The sequence below is a fragment of the Lactuca sativa genome, chromosome 8, assembly GCF_002870075.4.
Source record: "Lactuca sativa cultivar Salinas chromosome 8, Lsat_Salinas_v11, whole genome shotgun sequence".
NCBI lineage: Eukaryota > Viridiplantae > Streptophyta > Magnoliopsida > Asterales > Asteraceae > Lactuca > Lactuca sativa.
The window spans coordinates 215,842,230-215,862,019 of NC_056630.2; the positions used below are offsets into that span (position 1 = coordinate 215,842,230).

A 19,790-nucleotide genomic window follows, 5' to 3' on the forward strand; every position below is an offset into this window, starting at 1 on the left:
GAAAGATGTTTGTAATGACATTCTATAACACCCTCACATGTAGTACGAATTTGCCACACCTCGCGTGTGATTCAGTGTGATGGGTCACTAGTATGTAGTTTGATATTTGATTTGAGTTGTCATTGAAAGTGTATCGTACGTTATGTGATATCTATTTATCAAACGCAAGCCGTTATTTTCATCGGTGTAAGATTTGGACGTTAAAATTGACCTATTTATTGAGAATAAATACATGTTCATTGTATTCTTGAAGTTGTTGATTTACCTTTTAAATTACTTACGTATGTGTATTTTTTTAAAAGAAGTCTTTTTTCCTGAAGTGTTGAAACTTACTAATCTTTTAAAATTTTGATATATATATATTTTTTTGGGAAATCTTCAGAAAACGTCTCAATATTTACGGAAAAGTTACACTTTAGTCCCAAGATTTTTTTTGAACGAAAAAGTCCTGAAAAACGGCAAAATTTTGCAGTTTGACCATTTTGACCGGTTGAAAGTGGTACCAAATTAATTTGGGACTATTTCGTAAATTAAACTAAAATATTGGGACTTTTCTATAAGCAAAAAATATTATGACTTTTATAAAAAAAATATTATGACTTTTCTACAAACAAAACTCTTATTATTATTATTATTATTATTATTATTATTATTATTATTATTATTATTATTATTATTATTATTAAAAATATCAATAAGAATACTATTTTTTGAACTTGTTATTATTAGTTGTTACTAATATACATAAATGCATTTAAATGAAAAAAATAATATTAATGAATGTTTGTTTGTATAATTTTACTTTGTATATGGTCATTTCACATTTGTTATTATTGTTTTCAATTCAGAATAATAATACTTAACAATTTAAAAGAAGTTGCATATTTGTAAAATTGTTTATAAATAGTTTAAGGTAGAAAGATTTCTCACTTTGTATATAAAAATGTTTAAGGTAGAAGGATTACTTTCAAAATCCAACAAATCCACTACAAACATCTATATAGGTAGCTCATATCAAAATTCAAAATTATTAAGTATAATATATTGTTTAATAAAAAGTAATAGGACATGTTTTTTCGATTAATACTTTTGAATTTTGATCAATACATTTGAATTATTCCTATTACTTTTTATTAAACAAGATATTGTAATTAATACTTTTGAATTTTGATATGGGTTACCTATGTAGATGTTTGTAGTGGATTTGTTGGATTTGGAAAGTAATTTTTCTACCTTAAACAATTTTATATACAAAGTGAGAAACCCTTCTATCTTAAGCTATTTATAAACAATTTTACAAATATGCAACTTCTTTTAAATTGTTAAGTATTAATATTCTGAATTGAAAACAATAATAATAAATACGAAATGACCATATACAAAGTAAAAATATACAAGCACACATTTACGATTTCAATGCTAAAGGCATCACCATCTTCTCCACCTCCACCCTTAAACAATGTCATTAATATTATTTTTCTTTCATTTAAATGCATTTATATGTATTAATAACAATATTAATAATAACAAGTTCAAAAAATAGTATTCTTATTTATATTTTTAATAATAATAATAATAATAATAATAATAATAATAATAATAATAATAATAATAATAATAATAATAATAATAATAATAATAAGTGTTTTGTTTGTAGAAAAGTCATAATATTTTTGTTTACAGAAAAGCCATAATATTTTTTGTTTACAGAAAAGTCACATTATTTTGGGTTAGTTTACGAAATAGTCCCAAATTAATTTGGTACCGGTTTCAACCAGCCAAAAAGGGTAAATTTGCAAAATTTTACCGGTTTTCAGGACTTTTTCGTTAAAAAAAATAATCTTGGGACTAAGTGTAACTTTTCCGTAAATATTTAGACTTTTCTGAAGATTTTCCTATTTTTTTTTTTTTAGAAAAAATGACTTTAGGTTTAGATTTAAAAGTTGACATATGTAATGTTTTAGATTTTCTTAAAACATTTTATTTCATATTCTAAGTTAAGATGTAGGGATAATGACTTAAAAGGGTAATATATTTTTCGATCTGTACACATTTGGTCACTGAGTTTTTTTTTTGTCCACATTTACCCTTTCAATTTGTTAAACTATACACATTCAGTCCTTATGAATGGTTATTCCAGATTAGTCGGGACAAATGACTTAATAGGGTAATATACTTCTTATTTTTTATACATTTAGTCCTTAATATTTTTTTGTTTCAAAGTTAGTCATTTTTTGTTTTTGTACTCATTCAGTATTTATGAATGATTTCTTTAGTTTTTTTCTCACGACATCTTACTCGAGTAAATCATTGATGATGTGTTTGGGACTGTTGATGCTTATGGACATCGCGATCTCGACTGTTTGGTTGTGTAGGTCTTGTGGTTTGGCTTAGGTTTTATATTATGAACGTCGTGAATTTTTCATACGATATCAAATTTTAACGATCTTTATATCCACGTGTCTGTTTTTTGACTCTACTACAACTTCCATTAAGATTACACCCGTAAAAATATAATATATTTTTACTTACGCTTATATTAAAAAAACATCCATGCATGCATTCATAAAAAACGTATAGATATAAAGATCGTAAGCAAAAATATACTACTTTTTAATTGGAGTAATCTAAATGAAAGTTGTACTAGACTAAAATACGAACACATGGATATAAAGATCGTTGAAATTTGAGATCGTATGAAGAAGTTATAACATTTAGAACACATGACTGAAGCAACCAGGTAGTCAAGATCGCAATGGACATAAAATCAAAAGCCCCAAACACCTTATTAATAAATGTCTCACGTAAGATGTCGTGAGAAAAACCTAAAGAAACCATTCATAAGTATTGAATGAGTACAAAAACAAAAATTACTTATTTTGCAATAAAAAAATACTAAGGACTAAATGTGTACAAAAATATTAAGGACTAAATGTGTACAAAGTGAAAAATATATTACGCTATTAAATTATTTTCACAAACTAACCTGGAGTAGTTGGTCATAAGGACTAAATGTTTAGTTAAAGGAATAGATAGGAACGAAAAAAAACTCACCCACTTAAGTCATTATCTAAGGTAGGGATGAGAGTGGGACGAAACCGGTACCGACCCGTACCGTTCCCGACTTCCCGAAAATCGAATTTGGTCAAAAGTCAATCCCGAGTACCGAACCGAATTAACATCACCGGTACCGGTACCGGGAACAACGCTAGTTTTCGGTACCAATACCGGTACCGGCGGTACCGATTCCCGAATTTCATGTATTTTGAGTACCAAGTACCGTCTCATATTTTTAAATTTGGTATGGTTCAGTACCGGTTCCGGTACGTGATCGGGATTTGGGACAAATTGCTCATCCCCAATCTACGGGATGTCAACAGGGGAAAATGGGACGTGAAACGGATCCCCCACCCCCGTTCCCTAAATTTCCTCGTTCCCCTGGCCCCACCCCCACTCCCGAAATCTCCAGGCTTCATAAATCATACCCCTTAGGGATGAGCATAGGCGGGTACCCGCCTCATTTGGCGAGAACCGGAACCGGAACCGGAACCAGCGGTTCCTAGAAAGTTAGAACCGGAACCGGAACCACTCTAGGCAGTTCTTAAATGTTTGGAACCAGTCCCGGAACCGGCGGTTCCGGTTCCGGGAGCGGGTAACCCGATTACATTAATTTTGTTAATTTTTGTCGATAAAACCGCAATTTAGTTCGATTCAAATCAAGTCAATTCGGACCAAAGACGGAAAAAACCGGACCAATATATATTCTAAATTGGTTTATGTAACACACATATTTATATGAGATAATATATATATATATATATATATATATATATATATATATATATATATATATATATATATATATATATATATATATATATATATATATATTAACCGGTTCCGGCGGGTAGCGGTTCCGAAAAAACGAGAACCGGAATCGGAACCGCTTAAGGCAGTTCCATAACTTTAGGAACCGGAACCGGAACCGCCTAAGGCAGTTCCGGTTCCAAAACCGACAGTTCCGAGGCGGTTCCGGTTCCAAAAGCGGGTACCCGATTCCGATGCTCATCCCTGATACCCCTGCCCCTGCCTCCGATCCCCCTTATTACACCATCCCGCCCGTAATAAATGTTTATTTATAGCAAAATTTGACATGTTAAAAAAGTTATAGTTTCTTCAAATTCATTATACTAACAACTTAAAAATATGTTTTTTTTTTTAATTTTGAAAGCTTAAAATCATATTATTATTTATTATATTTATATAACTAATATTAATATATGTAAATATATGTATACAATTTTATAATTTTATGAAGAAAAGCAACATTGGACTATACTCGTGAAATGTTTGTTGCGTTTTATTTTGGGATGGATAATTTTGACGATAAATATATATTTTGAATAAAATCTTAAATTAAGATAAACAATTAAAAAGGATTATGAAAGAAAAAAAAAAAAAACTCGACTTTAAAGCTTCTTCCTATTTCCCCTCTCTCTCTCTCTCTCTCTCTCTCTCTCTCTCTCTCTTGCACAGAGTCTGGTTGTCAAGTTTTCATCTTTGCTTGTTCTTCTTCCCTTCTCTCGTTCATGTTCTCTCTGTTTGTGTTCTGCATCTCTTAAAACACATCAAATTTGATTTCAAACTTTTTATTCTAATCAAACATTCACTTGTTAATCGAAAGAATCATGGATTATCTGAAAAGGGAAATGAGTTAGTACCAGAAAGCAGAAGAATTACTTCGTAAAAGGTCTATAATTATGCGAACATTGTGTGATGTTTGCGAAAGTGCTGCTGCGATCCTCTTTTGTGCTGCTGATGAAGCTGCTCTTTGTCGTGCTTGCGACGAAAAGGTTTAAGTTTCTTCTTTTTTCTCAAATCGTATTTACGTTGAAATTGACTTTATTTTTGTAAATTATTGATTTGATTGGATTGTTCTTCGTGATTATGTAAAGTGAATGAGAGATTATTATAGAAAATTCCTTTGGTGTAATTTCTGATGGATCTAATGTTTGATCCTGAATTTGGTAATAGGGTTTTGTTTACAAACTATTGTGTTTCAACACAGCTCATCACCTCATGTAACGTTATTTTCTTTTGTGAGAACGCTTAACAGTAGAAGGATCTTGGTGATTTTGGATTAAAAATTTGTAATGATATATTTTGGAATTGTCGGATGAAGTTCATTAGATAAAGAAACACCTCAATTCTATTGAACCAAAATCAATTTCATTTATCTCCAAAGCTTGATATAAGCCTTGAAAGAATCAATTTCAAGTACATAGTAAGAAGTTTTACTCAATAGCTACAAGTGTTTAATAATTCATTTGTGGATATTATCCAATTTAGGTGTTGTTTCTTTATAACTTAATGGACTTAATAGGGACATGAGTTAATCCGGTAAGTTCTGTATGAATATTTCTTTGTTATTTTTACTTAATATAGAATAAAACGGCTTAAAAAAAAAAAAGGAAGCCATGAAAATGAGGAATTTCTGATTGAGTAATAACTCTTTACAGATTTTCCCTAATCTACTAAAATATATTTTAATCATCATTTATACACCTAAGCATACTTATGGTGCTTTTGGTTTTTGGATCTCGTTTTAAATTAGGTTAATTCATTTCTTTGGTTGGTTGGTTTGTTTAATATATCTTGAGTTGCATGTGTTTGGGTTGTGTTTTTGAATGTTTTTCTTTATGGGAATGCAACAGCCACATCTTTATATTTCTGTCCCTTTATTTTATGGGCCCACCTGTTTAAGCACATTTTTTGGCATCCAGATGTATGAATTAGGACCATGAATTTTTTTGGCTAGTGTTTATTTTCCTCATTTTATTTTGTGCATTTCTGGCTTTAATGACTTTTTGGTGTAACATATATAATCATTCTTAATTACAAGGGAAAGTTTGAAGTTTCTATGAAAAGAAAAAAAAAATCCACCCAATTATAGCCCTGTGAATTGCTTTTGTATTTGGATGACTTAGATAGATTTTATGTTGACACAGAGAAAGATTTTCCTCTGAAATGATGTCCTAAAAAATTCTTGTAGTTGTGTGTTGATTTATCTGCAAAAATGTTGGGCAGGTGCATATGTGTAATAAGCTTGCAAGTCGGCATGTAAGAGTAGGACTTGCTGATCCTAGTGACGTACCACGTTGTGACATATGTGAAAACGCACCTGGTATTCTCATTTCTCCTTATTTATTTTATTTATATATATATATATATATATATATATATATATATATATATATATATATATATATATATATATATATATATATATATATATATATATATATATATATTTACACATGCTAGGATAGGACATGACAGAGCAGAACATGTTGTACTGTGTTTGACATGCACCGGACACTGACTAGGACCGATGTCAGCGGGACAAAAATTACAAATTTTTATTCCTCTAAAAAAGGCGAGACAGAGATTTGCTCTCTTTCTCTCTTCTATGAAAAAGACATAAATACCCTCCTTATCCTCATCATCGAAAATATCCTAGAAAGCTTATCCAGTCTGATCCAATTCAGTTCAAGTTATGTCGCATGTAACATACGCAGCCTACGGCTGCGTTTGTTGCATGGGTCCTAACTGGACCGGATTGGACTGGATGAGCTTTCCAGGGATATTTTCGATGATAAGGATAAGGAGGGTATTTATGTCTTTTTCATAGAAGAGAGAAAGAGAGCAAATCTTTGTCTCGCCTTTTTTAGTGGAATAAAAATTTGTAATTTTTGTCCCGCTGACATCGGTCCTAGTCAGTGTCCGGTGCATGTCAAACACAGTACAACATGTTCTGCTCTGTCATGTCCTATCCTAGCATGTGTAAATGTAACGAACAAGACCTACATAGCCATAATTAGTTTCCTTTTGTTGATCAAGATAGTAACATGATATGATATGATTTTGGTGTGTGTGTGTGTGTAGCTTTCTTCTACTGTGGAATCGATGGAAGTTCTCTGTGCTTACAGTGTGACATGGTTGTTCATGTTGGTGGTAAACGAACACATGGAAGATATCTGCTACTAAGGCAACAAGTCGAGGTTTCTGGTTTTGTGCCACTTCCCTTTCCCTTTGCTTCAAACCTAAAAACTAACCCTCTATTTCTTTTCTTTTCCAATTAATATTTGACAAAATCACTACACACTTACTTACTGTATGAGATTGTTTGTGTAGTTTCCAGGTGATAGAAATGGAAATGGTCGTGAAGATGAGTTAGGGTCACAACCCGTGGATCCAAATAATCCACCCAAGCTTACAACAAGAGATAATCATAACCATAACCAACATCATAGGTTATCTGCCATAGGAATGATGGAAAATAATAATAATACAGATAATGTTGGTAGGATGGAAAATAAGATGATTGACCTTAACTCAAAGCCTCAACGTATGCATGGTCAAACTTCAAATAATCAGGTACTACTTAACTCTTAAATACACATTTTATTTTCTTCTAATAGCAACCTACTTACATTCTTTTACCTATAATAGCAATCTACTTTATTTGTTATCTATAATAACAAACTATACTTTTGTGATTTGCATAATTTGGATTATTTTGATTTTTTTTTCAAGGAACAAGGAATGGAGATTAGTGGTGGTAATAATGAATGTGCAAGTGTGGTTCCTATTGGCTCTTTTAAAAGAGAACCCGAGAAATAATTTAGGTATAGACTTTTTTCATTATTATGCTCATGCTATGATAAATAAAGATATGAAGATATGAAAGTACATTGCTATTTCTTGCAATTTTTTGATGTAATTTCTTCTACACGTGTAGTATGAGATGGTCTTGGAGGTTATCAAAGCAGTGTATGAGGGAGGGAGGGGATTAACCGTTTTGAAGGCAGACTTTTACCATTTGATATCGGTGGTAATCCTCTCTCTTTCAAATGTGGCAAATGCTAATATTGATGATAAGAGTTCCTTACTATGAAGGAAAATCCAAGATTGTTGGTGGATCAAAAAATCCGAATTTGTAATTGTTTATAAATGTGTTTCGTTATCTTTGAATTAAATCTCATGCAATTTTAGATTTTGATGTATTTATTTGTTTTTTTTTTTTTTTAAGTTATAAACGTCTAATGGTCGACAAGATTTAATTCGGTAGACTATGTATGAATGTTACTTTTCTCAGTTAACTGCATAAAGAACGACTTAATAGAAAAAAAAAATAGTGAAATAAGGTTTTTATGATGAGTCTTAATTTTTATAAATTTGCTCTTGTTTGTTTATTACTTTTTTTTTCTAAGTATGTTGTTATTTTCTAAAACATTTTATGGGGTAACACAACTAATTAGAAAAAAAGAAATCTTTTGTTTTTCTTAATTAGATGTTGTATGAGTAAAACTTGAATTTACAAATTGTTAAATATATGAAAAATATCAGTTTATCTTTCAGTGTCTAGAAATGATTTCGAAATAAGAATTATTATAAATAAATCTACTCTAATAAATGAAAGTTTTTTTTTTTTTTTATTGTCATGTGTCACATTCTCATTCAATTTGTCAAATGTCATTTTGTGGTTATTTTAAATTAATTTTTTTGCACATGTCATTTTATGGGTTTTTATTTTATTAAATTTCATATAATATTTAAATATAATAATTACAATAAATCAAGTAATAAATGAATATTAATTTTATTAATAGAGTTACCTTTTAATTTCAAAATTCTCAAACTAAAGTTCATTAGTTTTTTTTTTATTTTTTTTTACTTTTTTTTAATTTTTGTTTAAATTTAAAAGATAAAAAAAAACATTTCAATTTTAATAATTCATTATTTTTTTTTATTTTTTATAAATCCAAAATTCTTAAATATTTAAACATTCATATTTAATTTTTTTTTTAAATTAATCCATATAACAAATGAGTCTCACACCTAGTTGAAGAATAAATTACACGAATGATCCTTTAGCTTTATAGTTTTTCCCTTAAATGGTCTTTACGAAACTTTTTTCTTTAAGATAGTCTTTACGAAGCACACAAATGGTCTTTACCGTTGATGTTTGTTAGATTCTTGTTAAGTTGAAAGAATTTTGGATAAAGACTATTTCTGACATTTTGTGAAACTTGTTTAAGGGCATTTGTGAAATTTTATACAAGACCAATTGAAATATTACAATTTTAGTCTCTTACTTTTCTCTTTTTACATTTTCGACACTTCTTTTTCATAAATATCTTATTATATATTTTTTAAATACATATTTTTTTTTGTAAATTTTATCTACAATATTTGAATTACAGTACATAATTAAATATATTTGTTTTCTATTTTTATCTAAAAATATTTGAAGCATAAAAATACCATTTTATTTAGTACAAAAAATATGTTATTATAGAAATAATAGTATGTTGCTATTTTATTTTAAAAGTATAAGTATGTGGTTTTTAGTTAAAGATAAAAATATATTTTGGTTTTGATTTCATAATATAAATGCAATAAATTTTATATGGCGTCAATAAAAAATTTTGATATTTAATTTTAAAAACTATTTAGTTTTATCAAATTTTGAATATATTATTTAATAATACATAACCTTTTAAACGGAAAAAAAACGACTGTTAGCTAATACTTTACTATGTTGTTATTAGTGCTAAGATAATTAACCATATAAACAGTATGACAATAATTTTGTTTAGTTCATTTTATTTAATAGAAAATGAAAGTATTTTAAATATTTATATAAAATGAATTAAACAAAATTAATGTTATATTAAACAGAATTAAACAAAAATAATATGACATTAATTTCGTTAAAAAATTTATTTTCCACTAAATAAAATGAATTAGATGGAATTTAATGTCATATTACTTATATGGTTAATTATTTTAACATGTGTAGCATCAAAGTTAACTATTAGCTAACAGACGTTTTTTAGTTTTACTTTGAAAAATTTATGTCTTATTAATGAATATATTCAAAATTTGATAAAACCAAAATATTTTTTTTAAATTAAATATCAAAATTTTATATAGACGCAATATAAAGTTAACTACATTAATGTAACACCCGAAAACCAATAGTTCTCCATTTTGAAACATCGTTTATAAATTAAGGTGTACTTCATACTGATAAATGATATATTATATATCATTAACACAAAACTATCTATTAACAAAATCGGCTTGCATCATTACAAAATCATATATTCTAAACAAAGTTTAGCGAGTAACTAACATAAGATTTCATGCATTATACATCATTAAATTATCATAATATAATCCTAAAATAACATGAATTTTAAAACAAGTTATATGGTAAGCAAGTCCTTTCCCAAACACATGCAATGTACTATATTTCACTCCGATAGGCCCAATACAACAATCATGACCCCTTACGATATTTAGGAAGCTCCATTATTCAACTAACATGAAAGTTAACCACAATTAAGGTTGCTAAACCGATTGATTATCATGAAAGCTTACCATGATTAGAAAAGTCTCATTATTTTACAAGACTTACCATATTTAGGAAACCCTACTATTCAACTATCACGACAGCTAACCACAAGTAGGGTAGTCATATCAGTTGATTACCATGAAAACTTATCACAATTTGAACGGTCCCATTATTTTATAAGGCTTACCATATTTATGAAGCCCTACCATCTAAGCCAACAACAATTAGGGTAACCATATTGGTTTGATTAACATGAAAGTTAACCACGATTAGAACAACCCCATTATTTTATTATCACAAAATATTGCCACAATTAAAGTAGCCGTATCATTTTTTTTATTACAAAAAATACGTTATTATAGAAATAATAGTATGTTGCTATTTTATTTTAAAAATACAAGTATGTGGTTTTGAGTTAAAGATAAAAATATATTTTGGTTTTGATTTCATAATATAGATGCAATAAATTTTATATTGTTTCGATATAAAATTTTGATATTTAATTTTAAAAAATTATTTAGTTTTATCAAATTTTGAATATATTCCTTAATAATACAAAAACTTTTCAACAAAATATAATAATAAAAAAGACCGTTAGCTAATACTTTACTATGTTGTTATTAGTGCTAAGATAATTAACCATATAAACAGTATGACAATAATTTCGTTTAATTCATTTTATTTAATAGAAAATGAAAGTATTTTAAATATTTATATAAAATGAATTAAACAAAATTAATGTTATATTAAACGGAATTAACAAAAATAATATGACATTAATTTCGTTAAAAAATTTATTTTCCATTAAATAAAATGAATTAAATGGAATTTAATGTCATTATTTGTATGGTTAATTATTTTAACATGTGTAGCATCAAAGTTAACTATTATCTAACAGACCTTTTTAGTTTTGCTTTGAAAAAATCATGTCTTATTAATGAATATATTCAAAATTTGATAAAACTAAATAATTTTTTAAAATTAAATATCAAAATTTTATATCGATGCAATATAAAGTTAAATACATTAATGTAACACCCGAAACCAATAATTCTCCATTTTGAAACATTGTTTATAAATTAAGGTGTATTTCATTCTGATAATTGATATATTATATATCATTAACACAAAACTATCCACTAACAAAATCGGCTTGCATCATTACAAAATCATCTATTCTAAACAAAGTTTAGCGAGTAACTAACATAAGATTTTACCCATAATACATCATTAAATTATCATAATATAATCCCAAGATAACATCAATTTTAAAACAAGTTATATGTTAAGCAAGTCATTTCCCAAACACATGCAATGTCCTATATTTTACTCTGATAGGCCCAAGACAACAATCATGAAGCCTTACCATATTCGGGAAGCTCCATTATTCAACTATCATGAAAGTTAACCACAATTAAGGTTGCTATACCGGTTGATTATCATGAAAGCTTACCATGATTAGAATAGTCTCATTATTTTACAAGGCTTACCATAATTAGGAAACCCTACTATTCAACTATCACGACAGCTAACCACAAGTACGGTAGTCATATCAGTTGATTACCATGAAAGCTTATCACAATTAGAACGATCACATTATTTTATAAGGCTTACCATACCTGGGAAGCCCTACCATCCAACTATCATGAAAGCTAACCATAATTAGGGTAACCATATCGGTTGATTATCATGAAAGCTTATAACGACTAGAACAATCCTATTATTTTATTATCACGAAAGATTACCACAGTTAAAATAGTCATATCATTTGATTATCATGATTCCATAATTAGAATAACCACACCATTTGATTCTCATGAAAGTTTAATCAAATAACTCTGACATAGTTACTTGCATGAATACTATTATAAACTCTTTCCTTTGTTATATGTGGTTGAAAGCTTAATCAAATTAACATGAACACTTTGTCCACCACTTGGTATAACACATATAAAGCACTATCTTTCATAATTGGTACCTTTTTCAAAAGCAACACTAATGATAACAAAAGGTTTCCATTTAAAAGCATCTACGTATATACATGTGTATGATATTATATTATCTTGCACTAGGTTACATATTTCATAATCATCTACCTTCAATCATTCTAAATTAAGCTACCAATCTAAGTAGTTTATTGCAATCCGTCATAAACTTACCCTCCATGATCTATCATTGACTTCACTATGAGCATTCATATACACGATGCATGGACTTTTCCATGTTTAGAACATGTGCATATGTATTTCAAGAAGGTTCAAACATAACAAGTTACTCACATTGAGATACGGTAGTAAAGTTTAGTCCAACCGTTGATGTTTCTTGCTTAGATGTTACAAGATCACCAAATGTCCTATTAACAACATTAGTTTATAGAAATTAACAATTTCCAACCATCCTTTCTTAGCATCGATCTTCATAGAGTGTTTTGCAAATCATGTATTCATTTTCTTAGCATAAAATAGAGAAAAAACATTATATTATATGTCAAGACTTTGTTTTTAAAATATATAAGTTATCTCTCTCGTTAGTCGAGTTGATTAATATTGCATCTTGTAAACATATTATTATCGTCTTCATATAAATCGAAAACATCCGCTTGATTATTTTGTTGTTTATTTTACTTCAGTCTTTATATATGAAACAAAATTTTATACAAAAAATATAAACAATATTATAATTGTATTCAACTGCCATTTCTACAACTATATTCACATACAATATCATACCTAACATAAACATAAAAAGATATAATTTTTGATTTTTGAAATAAATCATGATTGAAATAAATAAATAAAAAATTTGATTTTTATATAATTTCTAATGCAGGGGTTTGAGATGGCGTCCAAAATCACGATCCTCCCACTCCTCACATAACATTCCATGATTATATGATTATATCTGTATAAAGAAAAATAAACTTAGGGTTAGGGTTTTACGGGATTTTAGCTATGGAGGTTGAAGAAGAAACCACCTCAAATCACCTTCAAGAATCTATAGCAGCAGAAACAACAACAACCGTAATCAGTGAAATCTTGTTAGAAAATACTACTAGTATTGATAAACAATCTGAAAAACAGCTATCGAATTTGGCACCCGAATCAAACAGTCAAGAAGAAAAGGACTCCTCTGTTTCTGTTCCTAAATCTGAGGGCTCGGAGGCATTCGTTTCGGCAGCGGCGGGGGAAAAAGTAGAGGAGCCTGTTCACTGCCGGAACTCGGAGTCGGTTGCGGCATTGAGCGGTGGTGGTGATAATTCGGTTGTTGTTGTGTCGATGAGCGTAGTGCAAGACTCCAAGGACGCGGATGATGGTGCCGTCAAAGAAATTGACGTGGCAGCGGTGGAGTGTGGTGGCAGTGAGTTGACGTATGCGGTTAAAGATGGCGGAGATGAGGGAGGGGAGGCTGTGGTTGAGCGGATTGGTGATCCGGAGGTGGTAGAGGAAATGGTGGGAAATGACGGTGATGATACCAATGTCGGTGAATTTTTGGAGACCGAGAAAGATGAGAATGAAGGTAACGAGATTATGGTAGGAATGGAAGGCAAACCTGAAGATGAGAAGGAGACGGTGAAAGAGGAGGAAGACGCTGAGGTGTTGAAAGTCGGTGATGATGGAGGTGTTCTCTCGTCGCCTGTTGTTCTTGTTCATAACGATGGAGGAGATGAAATGACAGATCAATCTAAAAACGATGGTGGTCTCAATGTCCGATCGGAAGATGTTGAGAATGTTCAGGGAATGGTCGGTTCTGATGTTAAAAACGATGGTCATGGAGATGCGCAGATTGAAAACATTGATAATCTCCAAGAAGATGAAGCAGTGGCAGAAGAACCAGTTGTTCCAGAAATTGTTAAGGAAGAAGATAATGTTTCAGATGAAGATGTTAGAGAAGATCAGCAGGAGGAAGCATCAGTGGCAAATGAGGAGACAGTTGATGGTGTTGGGGAAAATGAGGAGGAAGAACCCATGGAGGAAGATGAAGAGAAATCCTTAGATACCGACATAGAGACTGAGAAATCTTTAGACATTGAAATGGAGTCTGTGAAATCCTTAGATACAGAAATGGAGACCGAAGAAGAAATAAACTTAGAAGATGAAGAGAAAGTCCAAGAAGCAGATATTGAGACAGAACCTGAGTTGCCAGAGTCATCTAAGAAAGATAGTGGAGGAAAACGGAAAAGAGGAGGAAAGCTCTCAAAAACCACCACAAAGAAAACAATGGAGGAGGATGTTTGCTTCATTTGCTTTGATGGTGGAAATCTTGTGCTGTGTGACAGGCGGTGAGTGTGGTAATTGATGATTCATTTGGGTTTACAGGGATTGAATTAATCGTATTGAGCTCTTAATGTTATGTTGTTTGTTTTTCTTTTTCTTCAGGAATTGCCCTAAAGCTTATCATCCTTCTTGTGTTAATCGGGATGAGGCCTTCTTCCAATCTAAGGGTAGTTGGAATTGTGGTGAGTTTTTCTATTCGTTATGCGGTTAGCATACATTTGTGTTCATGTCATATATCATCAATATAAACGAGAGACTTGTTACCTTGTTTATACTTTTGAGATTAGGCGATAACCTTGTCAGTAATAGCTATTAAAGAAGTCAAATAGATTGGTGGATAATGTCTCTAGAAGACAGTGTTAAAAGATCTTTACTTTTTTGAGGGATATGCTTCAAGAAGGGCTTTGGATTTGATGTTTGTATCTAAAATAATTTAACCATTTTTTAATTCTGTTTTTACCTCTGAATCCAGGCTGGCATCTGTGTAGTATCTGTGAGAAAAAGGCTGAGTACATGTGCTATACCTGCACATATTCAGTGTGCAAATCATGCATTAAAACCTCTGATATGTTATGTGTTAGAGAGAAAGAGAAGAAAGGCTTATGTGAAGCTTGCATGAGAACTGTGATGTTAATTGAAAATCCAGAAAATCAGGTATGCAGTATGCTCAATTTTAACTCTTCTTTTTTGGGTATTTGATTATAATCAATAAAAAGATAAAAAGATACAAGATTTCTTTTTATTGAGATCACATGATGATGCCCTTTTGGTTTGCTATTTGAAATAACATAAAAAGATACAAGCTTTCTTGGATAATGACCAAACTACCCCTTGGTTTTTCTGATTTCTCTCCATATTCTGTAGGAAAATGCAAACTTTGATGATGAGAGTAGCTGGGAGTATCTTTTCAAGGATTATTGGACTGAAACAAAAGCCAAACATGACTTATCTTTATCCGAACTCATCCAAGCTAAAAAACAAGAATCTTCAATCACACAATCTGATGTTAAAGACGAGGGTAATTCAGACAATCCACCCGAGAACCCAAGTGCAAGAAAGACAAGAAGACAAACAAAGAAGCAAAAATCCGATGCTATTTCTGACGATTCTGCCCCTGAATGGGTATCAAAAGAACTTCTTGAATTCATAACCCACATGAAAAACGGTGATAGTTCTGTTATATCTCAATATGAAGTTCAAGATCTTTTACTCGAATACATAAAAAGAAACAAACTTCGTGACCCAAATAAAAAAAGTCAAATCATTTGTGACACAAGACTCGAAACCCTTTTTGGGAAACCACGTGTGGCACATATTGAAATGTTGAAGCTTCTAGAATCTCACTTTTTGACAAAAGAAGATTCTCAGGTAGATGATTTTCAGGGCAGTGTTGTTGATGATGATGAAACTAATGAAACCCTAGGAAAAGATCAGAAAGATAAGAAAAGGAAAGGGAGGAAGAAAGGGGATAAAAAAGAACCACAAACCAATCGTGACGATTATGCTACAATTGACATTCATAATATAAATTTGATCTATTTAAGGAGGAAGCTGGTGGAAGATTTACTTGATGATATGGAAATGTTTCATCACAAAATTGTTGGAACTTTTGTTAGAATAAGAGTCTCTGGAGCTAATAAGAATCAGGATATATATAGATTGGTGCAAGTCACAGGTATTTTTTTTATTTCATTTGATTTGTTTATAATTGCATATTACTTTCATTTCTTTCTATTAGTAGTGTATACACAATTAATGGAGATTGTGGATATAAGATTCTCCAATGATTTTGTGTATAGGTACTAGTGAAGCAGCAGAATATACACTTGGGAAAAGGACAACATGTGCTATGCTTGAAATCTTGAATCTTAACAAAACCGAGATAATACCCATTGATACTATTTCAAATCAGGAGTTCACAGAGGTAATTTGATCAAAATTCTCTTATGTTTTCTGCTTTTTTTTGGCTTCTCATATGAATTTTGAAGATTTTTTAATTAACTGTGTGATTATGGTAGGATGAATGCAAGCGTCTGAGGCAGAGTATAAAGTTAGGACTTATAAATAGACTCACTGTGGTATGTTATGCTCTTTTATTCTATACCATTATAATTTTTAATGTGTCTATTATTATTATTATCATTATCCTGATTGTTATTATTAAAACTAATTTTTATTGCTTCGTAGGGAGACATTTTGGATAAAGCCATGGAACTTCAGGTGGCAAGAGTTAATGATGTAAGTTGTTTATCTTATGATACATTCTGAAAAAAACAAACAAAAAAAAAATTGTATGATATAATATAAGAAATTCATATTAAAATTCATGTATTAAATTAATTGTGCAGTGGCTTGAAACAGAGGTTGTGCGGCTTAATCATCTCCGTGATCGAGCAAGTGATTTAGGGCGATTCAAAGAATATCCTTTTTTTTTTTTTTTTTTTTTTTTTTTTTAAATTTTATTCGATGCAAGTCTACTATTTGAATGCAAAAAATATCAATATTCGACACATGTTTTAAATAAGAATTATTCCTTGACTTGCATTTACGCTAAAAGAATGTGTAGAGAAATTAAACCTTTTAAAGGGACCTGAAGAGCGTGCTCGAAGGCTAGAAGAATTTCCATTAGTACATGATGATCCTACTATGGATCCTGAATATGAATCTGAAGAAGACACTAATTCTGATGATAATAAGAGACAAGGTATTTTCAAAGAATTAAGATATTACACATTACTGTTTTTTGCATTAAGCATCTTTTTTCAACAATTCTTCTTGTTTCTGTGTCCTCACAGAATTATACAAAAGATCGGATAGTTTTGGGTTCAACAAAAGAGGAAGGGATCAATTTTCTCCGAGAGGAGATTATAATTACAGTTACAATTCCAATTCCAATTCCAATTCCAAAGAATCTTGGAGTGGGACCCCACGGAATTCCAGGAAAAATTACGAATTTACCCGAAACCACTCGAACAAAAACATGTCAAGTTTCGAGAATATCGAAAATTCACGAGATCATGAACAACAACGGGCCCCATTTGTCCAACAACCAATCAAATCCGAGAAGCCAAACTTGGTTGTTAATATAGAAACTTCTGTGTCGAACCCGAAAGTAAACGAATCGGACAAAATGTGGCATTACAAAGACCCGTCGGGTAAAATCCAAGGCCCGTTTTCGTTGGTGAAGTTGCGGAATTGGAGCAAAAACGGGTATTTTCCTGACCATTTAAAAATATGGAAGAAAAACCTGAAAGAAGACGATGGAATACTTTTGAGGGATGCATTAGAAGGTAACTTTCAAAATAACCCAAACCCAACACCCGTAAATAGACCCGGACCCGATTTTGCTAATACACCAGTTAAAAGCTCCGCGGGTCAATCACCAACACCAACACCAACACCAAATACTGGTTCTACTTCTGTGGGCCCGCCTTTCGTTCCATGTGGGAATAACGACATGAATGCTGCGGGAACATCGGTGGCTCCGGTTCCGGTTCCGGTTGCACCGGAGAACATTGTGGCGGCACCTGGCGGCAGTGTGGCGTTGCCGCCACAAATGGTTCAGGCGGCGAGTGGTCAAAGTCAAAGTCAAATTCAAAATCCTCAGGGTTGGAATGGTGGTGGTCCGCAAGTGATACCGATGGCGGGGATGGGGATGCAACCGATGGTGTATAACCAATGGAGCGGTGGTCCAGCCATGGTTCAGGACCCTGCCGGAAACTTTTTGCCACAACCTATGGCGGCGGTGGCGGCTCCACCGCAACAGTTTCCGTTTCCGGTTAATCAGAATATGCAGCAACCGAATGTAAATTGGGGGACAATGGGGATGAATCCGAACATGGTGTGGGCTGGGCCGAACCCTGGAATGGCTTGGGGGCCCATGGTTCAGGGCCCGCAAGTAACCGGGACCATGGACCCAAATTGGGTCCAGGTCCCGGGTTGGGTTCCTCAGCCTCCGGTTCCAGGGGTTGGAGTTGCTGCCCCGAATCAAACCTGGGTTGCCCCTCCAAATGGGAACCCTGGTTGGGTTGGACCGGTCCAAGGCGGTTGGAACCAGGGTAATGTTAATGTCAACACCGGGTGGAATCAGGGTGGTGCACCAGGGACCAACATGGGTTGGGTTCAAGGTACAATTCCAACACCAACTCCTACACCGGCACCGGCACCAACTCCAATTCCGACTCCAATGCCGCCTGGAAATAGCAACCAAAACTGGGGACCTCGGAATCAGGGGAATTGGGGTGGAAATGAACGAGGTGGTTTCTCGGGACAAAGGCGGAATCGGGGTTCGGGTTTCCATGGTGGTAATAATCGAAGGAGTTACAATAATAATAATAATAATAATAATAATAGTAATAATAAGCAAGAATCCTTTCACAAAGACGGGAGGTTGTCGTCGTCGTTCCATGGAGGATCATCGGGTGATCCTGCTCCTGCTCCTGCTCCTGCCCCTGCTCCTTCTGACCAGTAGCACAATACTGCCCGGACTGCCCGATTGGAATTTTGTTTTAACTTTTTGTACAGCAAGTTTTGGGTTAGATTTTAATTTTCTTTTCTGGATTCTTGTCGACACTTTAAGGGTTTTAGAAAATGTGTTATTTGGTGGCAACATTTTTTTTGCTTTTTGTTAAAAAAATTTCAAAAATGTTTTTTTTTAAAAAAAAATAGATATATGCTTGGTTTTAATGTTTTTATTTTTTTTCTCGTTTAATTTTTTTTCGTTTTTTTTAATATCTTTAATACGCACTTAGGATAGTAGGGATTTTTTATTTATTATTTTTTGATTTTTTAAATTAAATATCGATTTGAGTTTTTCATGTTTTAACAATTATAAAATTTTAAATAAGAAGAATATCAAGGATCATAATATTTTCCTTTCATACTTTTTTTTGAATCATATTATTGTTGGATCATAAAATTTTTGAATCATATCCATATTATGCATCATATATTTTTGGACCATATTAAGTTGGATCATTTTAATTTGGATCATAATATATTGAATTTGATATAGTTTTTGTTCAATACAATATTTGGATCATTATATTTTTTGAATAATTTAATTTTGAATCATAAAAAATATAATAATTAAG

At 31.5% G+C, this 19,790-nt stretch overlaps 2 protein-coding genes across 2 annotated transcripts; both read left to right on the top strand.

The window, feature by feature from the left end:
• The first annotated feature begins 4,473 nt into the window (after positions 1-4,473).
• LOC111903714 (B-box zinc finger protein 19) lies at positions 4,474-8,220 on the top strand. The gene is made up of 6 exons (XM_052767056.1): positions 4,474-4,853; positions 6,088-6,184; positions 6,946-7,061; positions 7,195-7,437; positions 7,597-7,688; positions 7,802-8,220. The coding sequence occupies exons 1-5, from the start codon at positions 4,761-4,763 to the stop codon at positions 7,681-7,683; spliced, it is 636 nt and encodes a 211-aa protein (XP_052623016.1). The 5' UTR covers positions 4,474-4,760; the 3' UTR covers positions 7,684-7,688; positions 7,802-8,220.
• A 5,041-nt stretch (positions 8,221-13,261) lies between these two features.
• Positions 13,262-19,306, top strand: LOC111903713 (zinc finger CCCH domain-containing protein 19). The gene is made up of 10 exons (XM_023899462.2): positions 13,262-14,702; positions 14,800-14,879; positions 15,170-15,351; positions 15,562-16,372; positions 16,497-16,621; positions 16,716-16,775; positions 16,885-16,935; positions 17,046-17,116; positions 17,247-17,401; positions 17,493-19,306. Exons 1-10 carry the CDS (start codon positions 13,375-13,377, stop codon positions 19,166-19,168), a joined length of 4,539 nt encoding a protein of 1,512 aa, XP_023755230.1. The 5' UTR covers positions 13,262-13,374; the 3' UTR covers positions 19,169-19,306.
• The last annotated feature ends 484 nt before the right edge of the window (positions 19,307-19,790 follow it).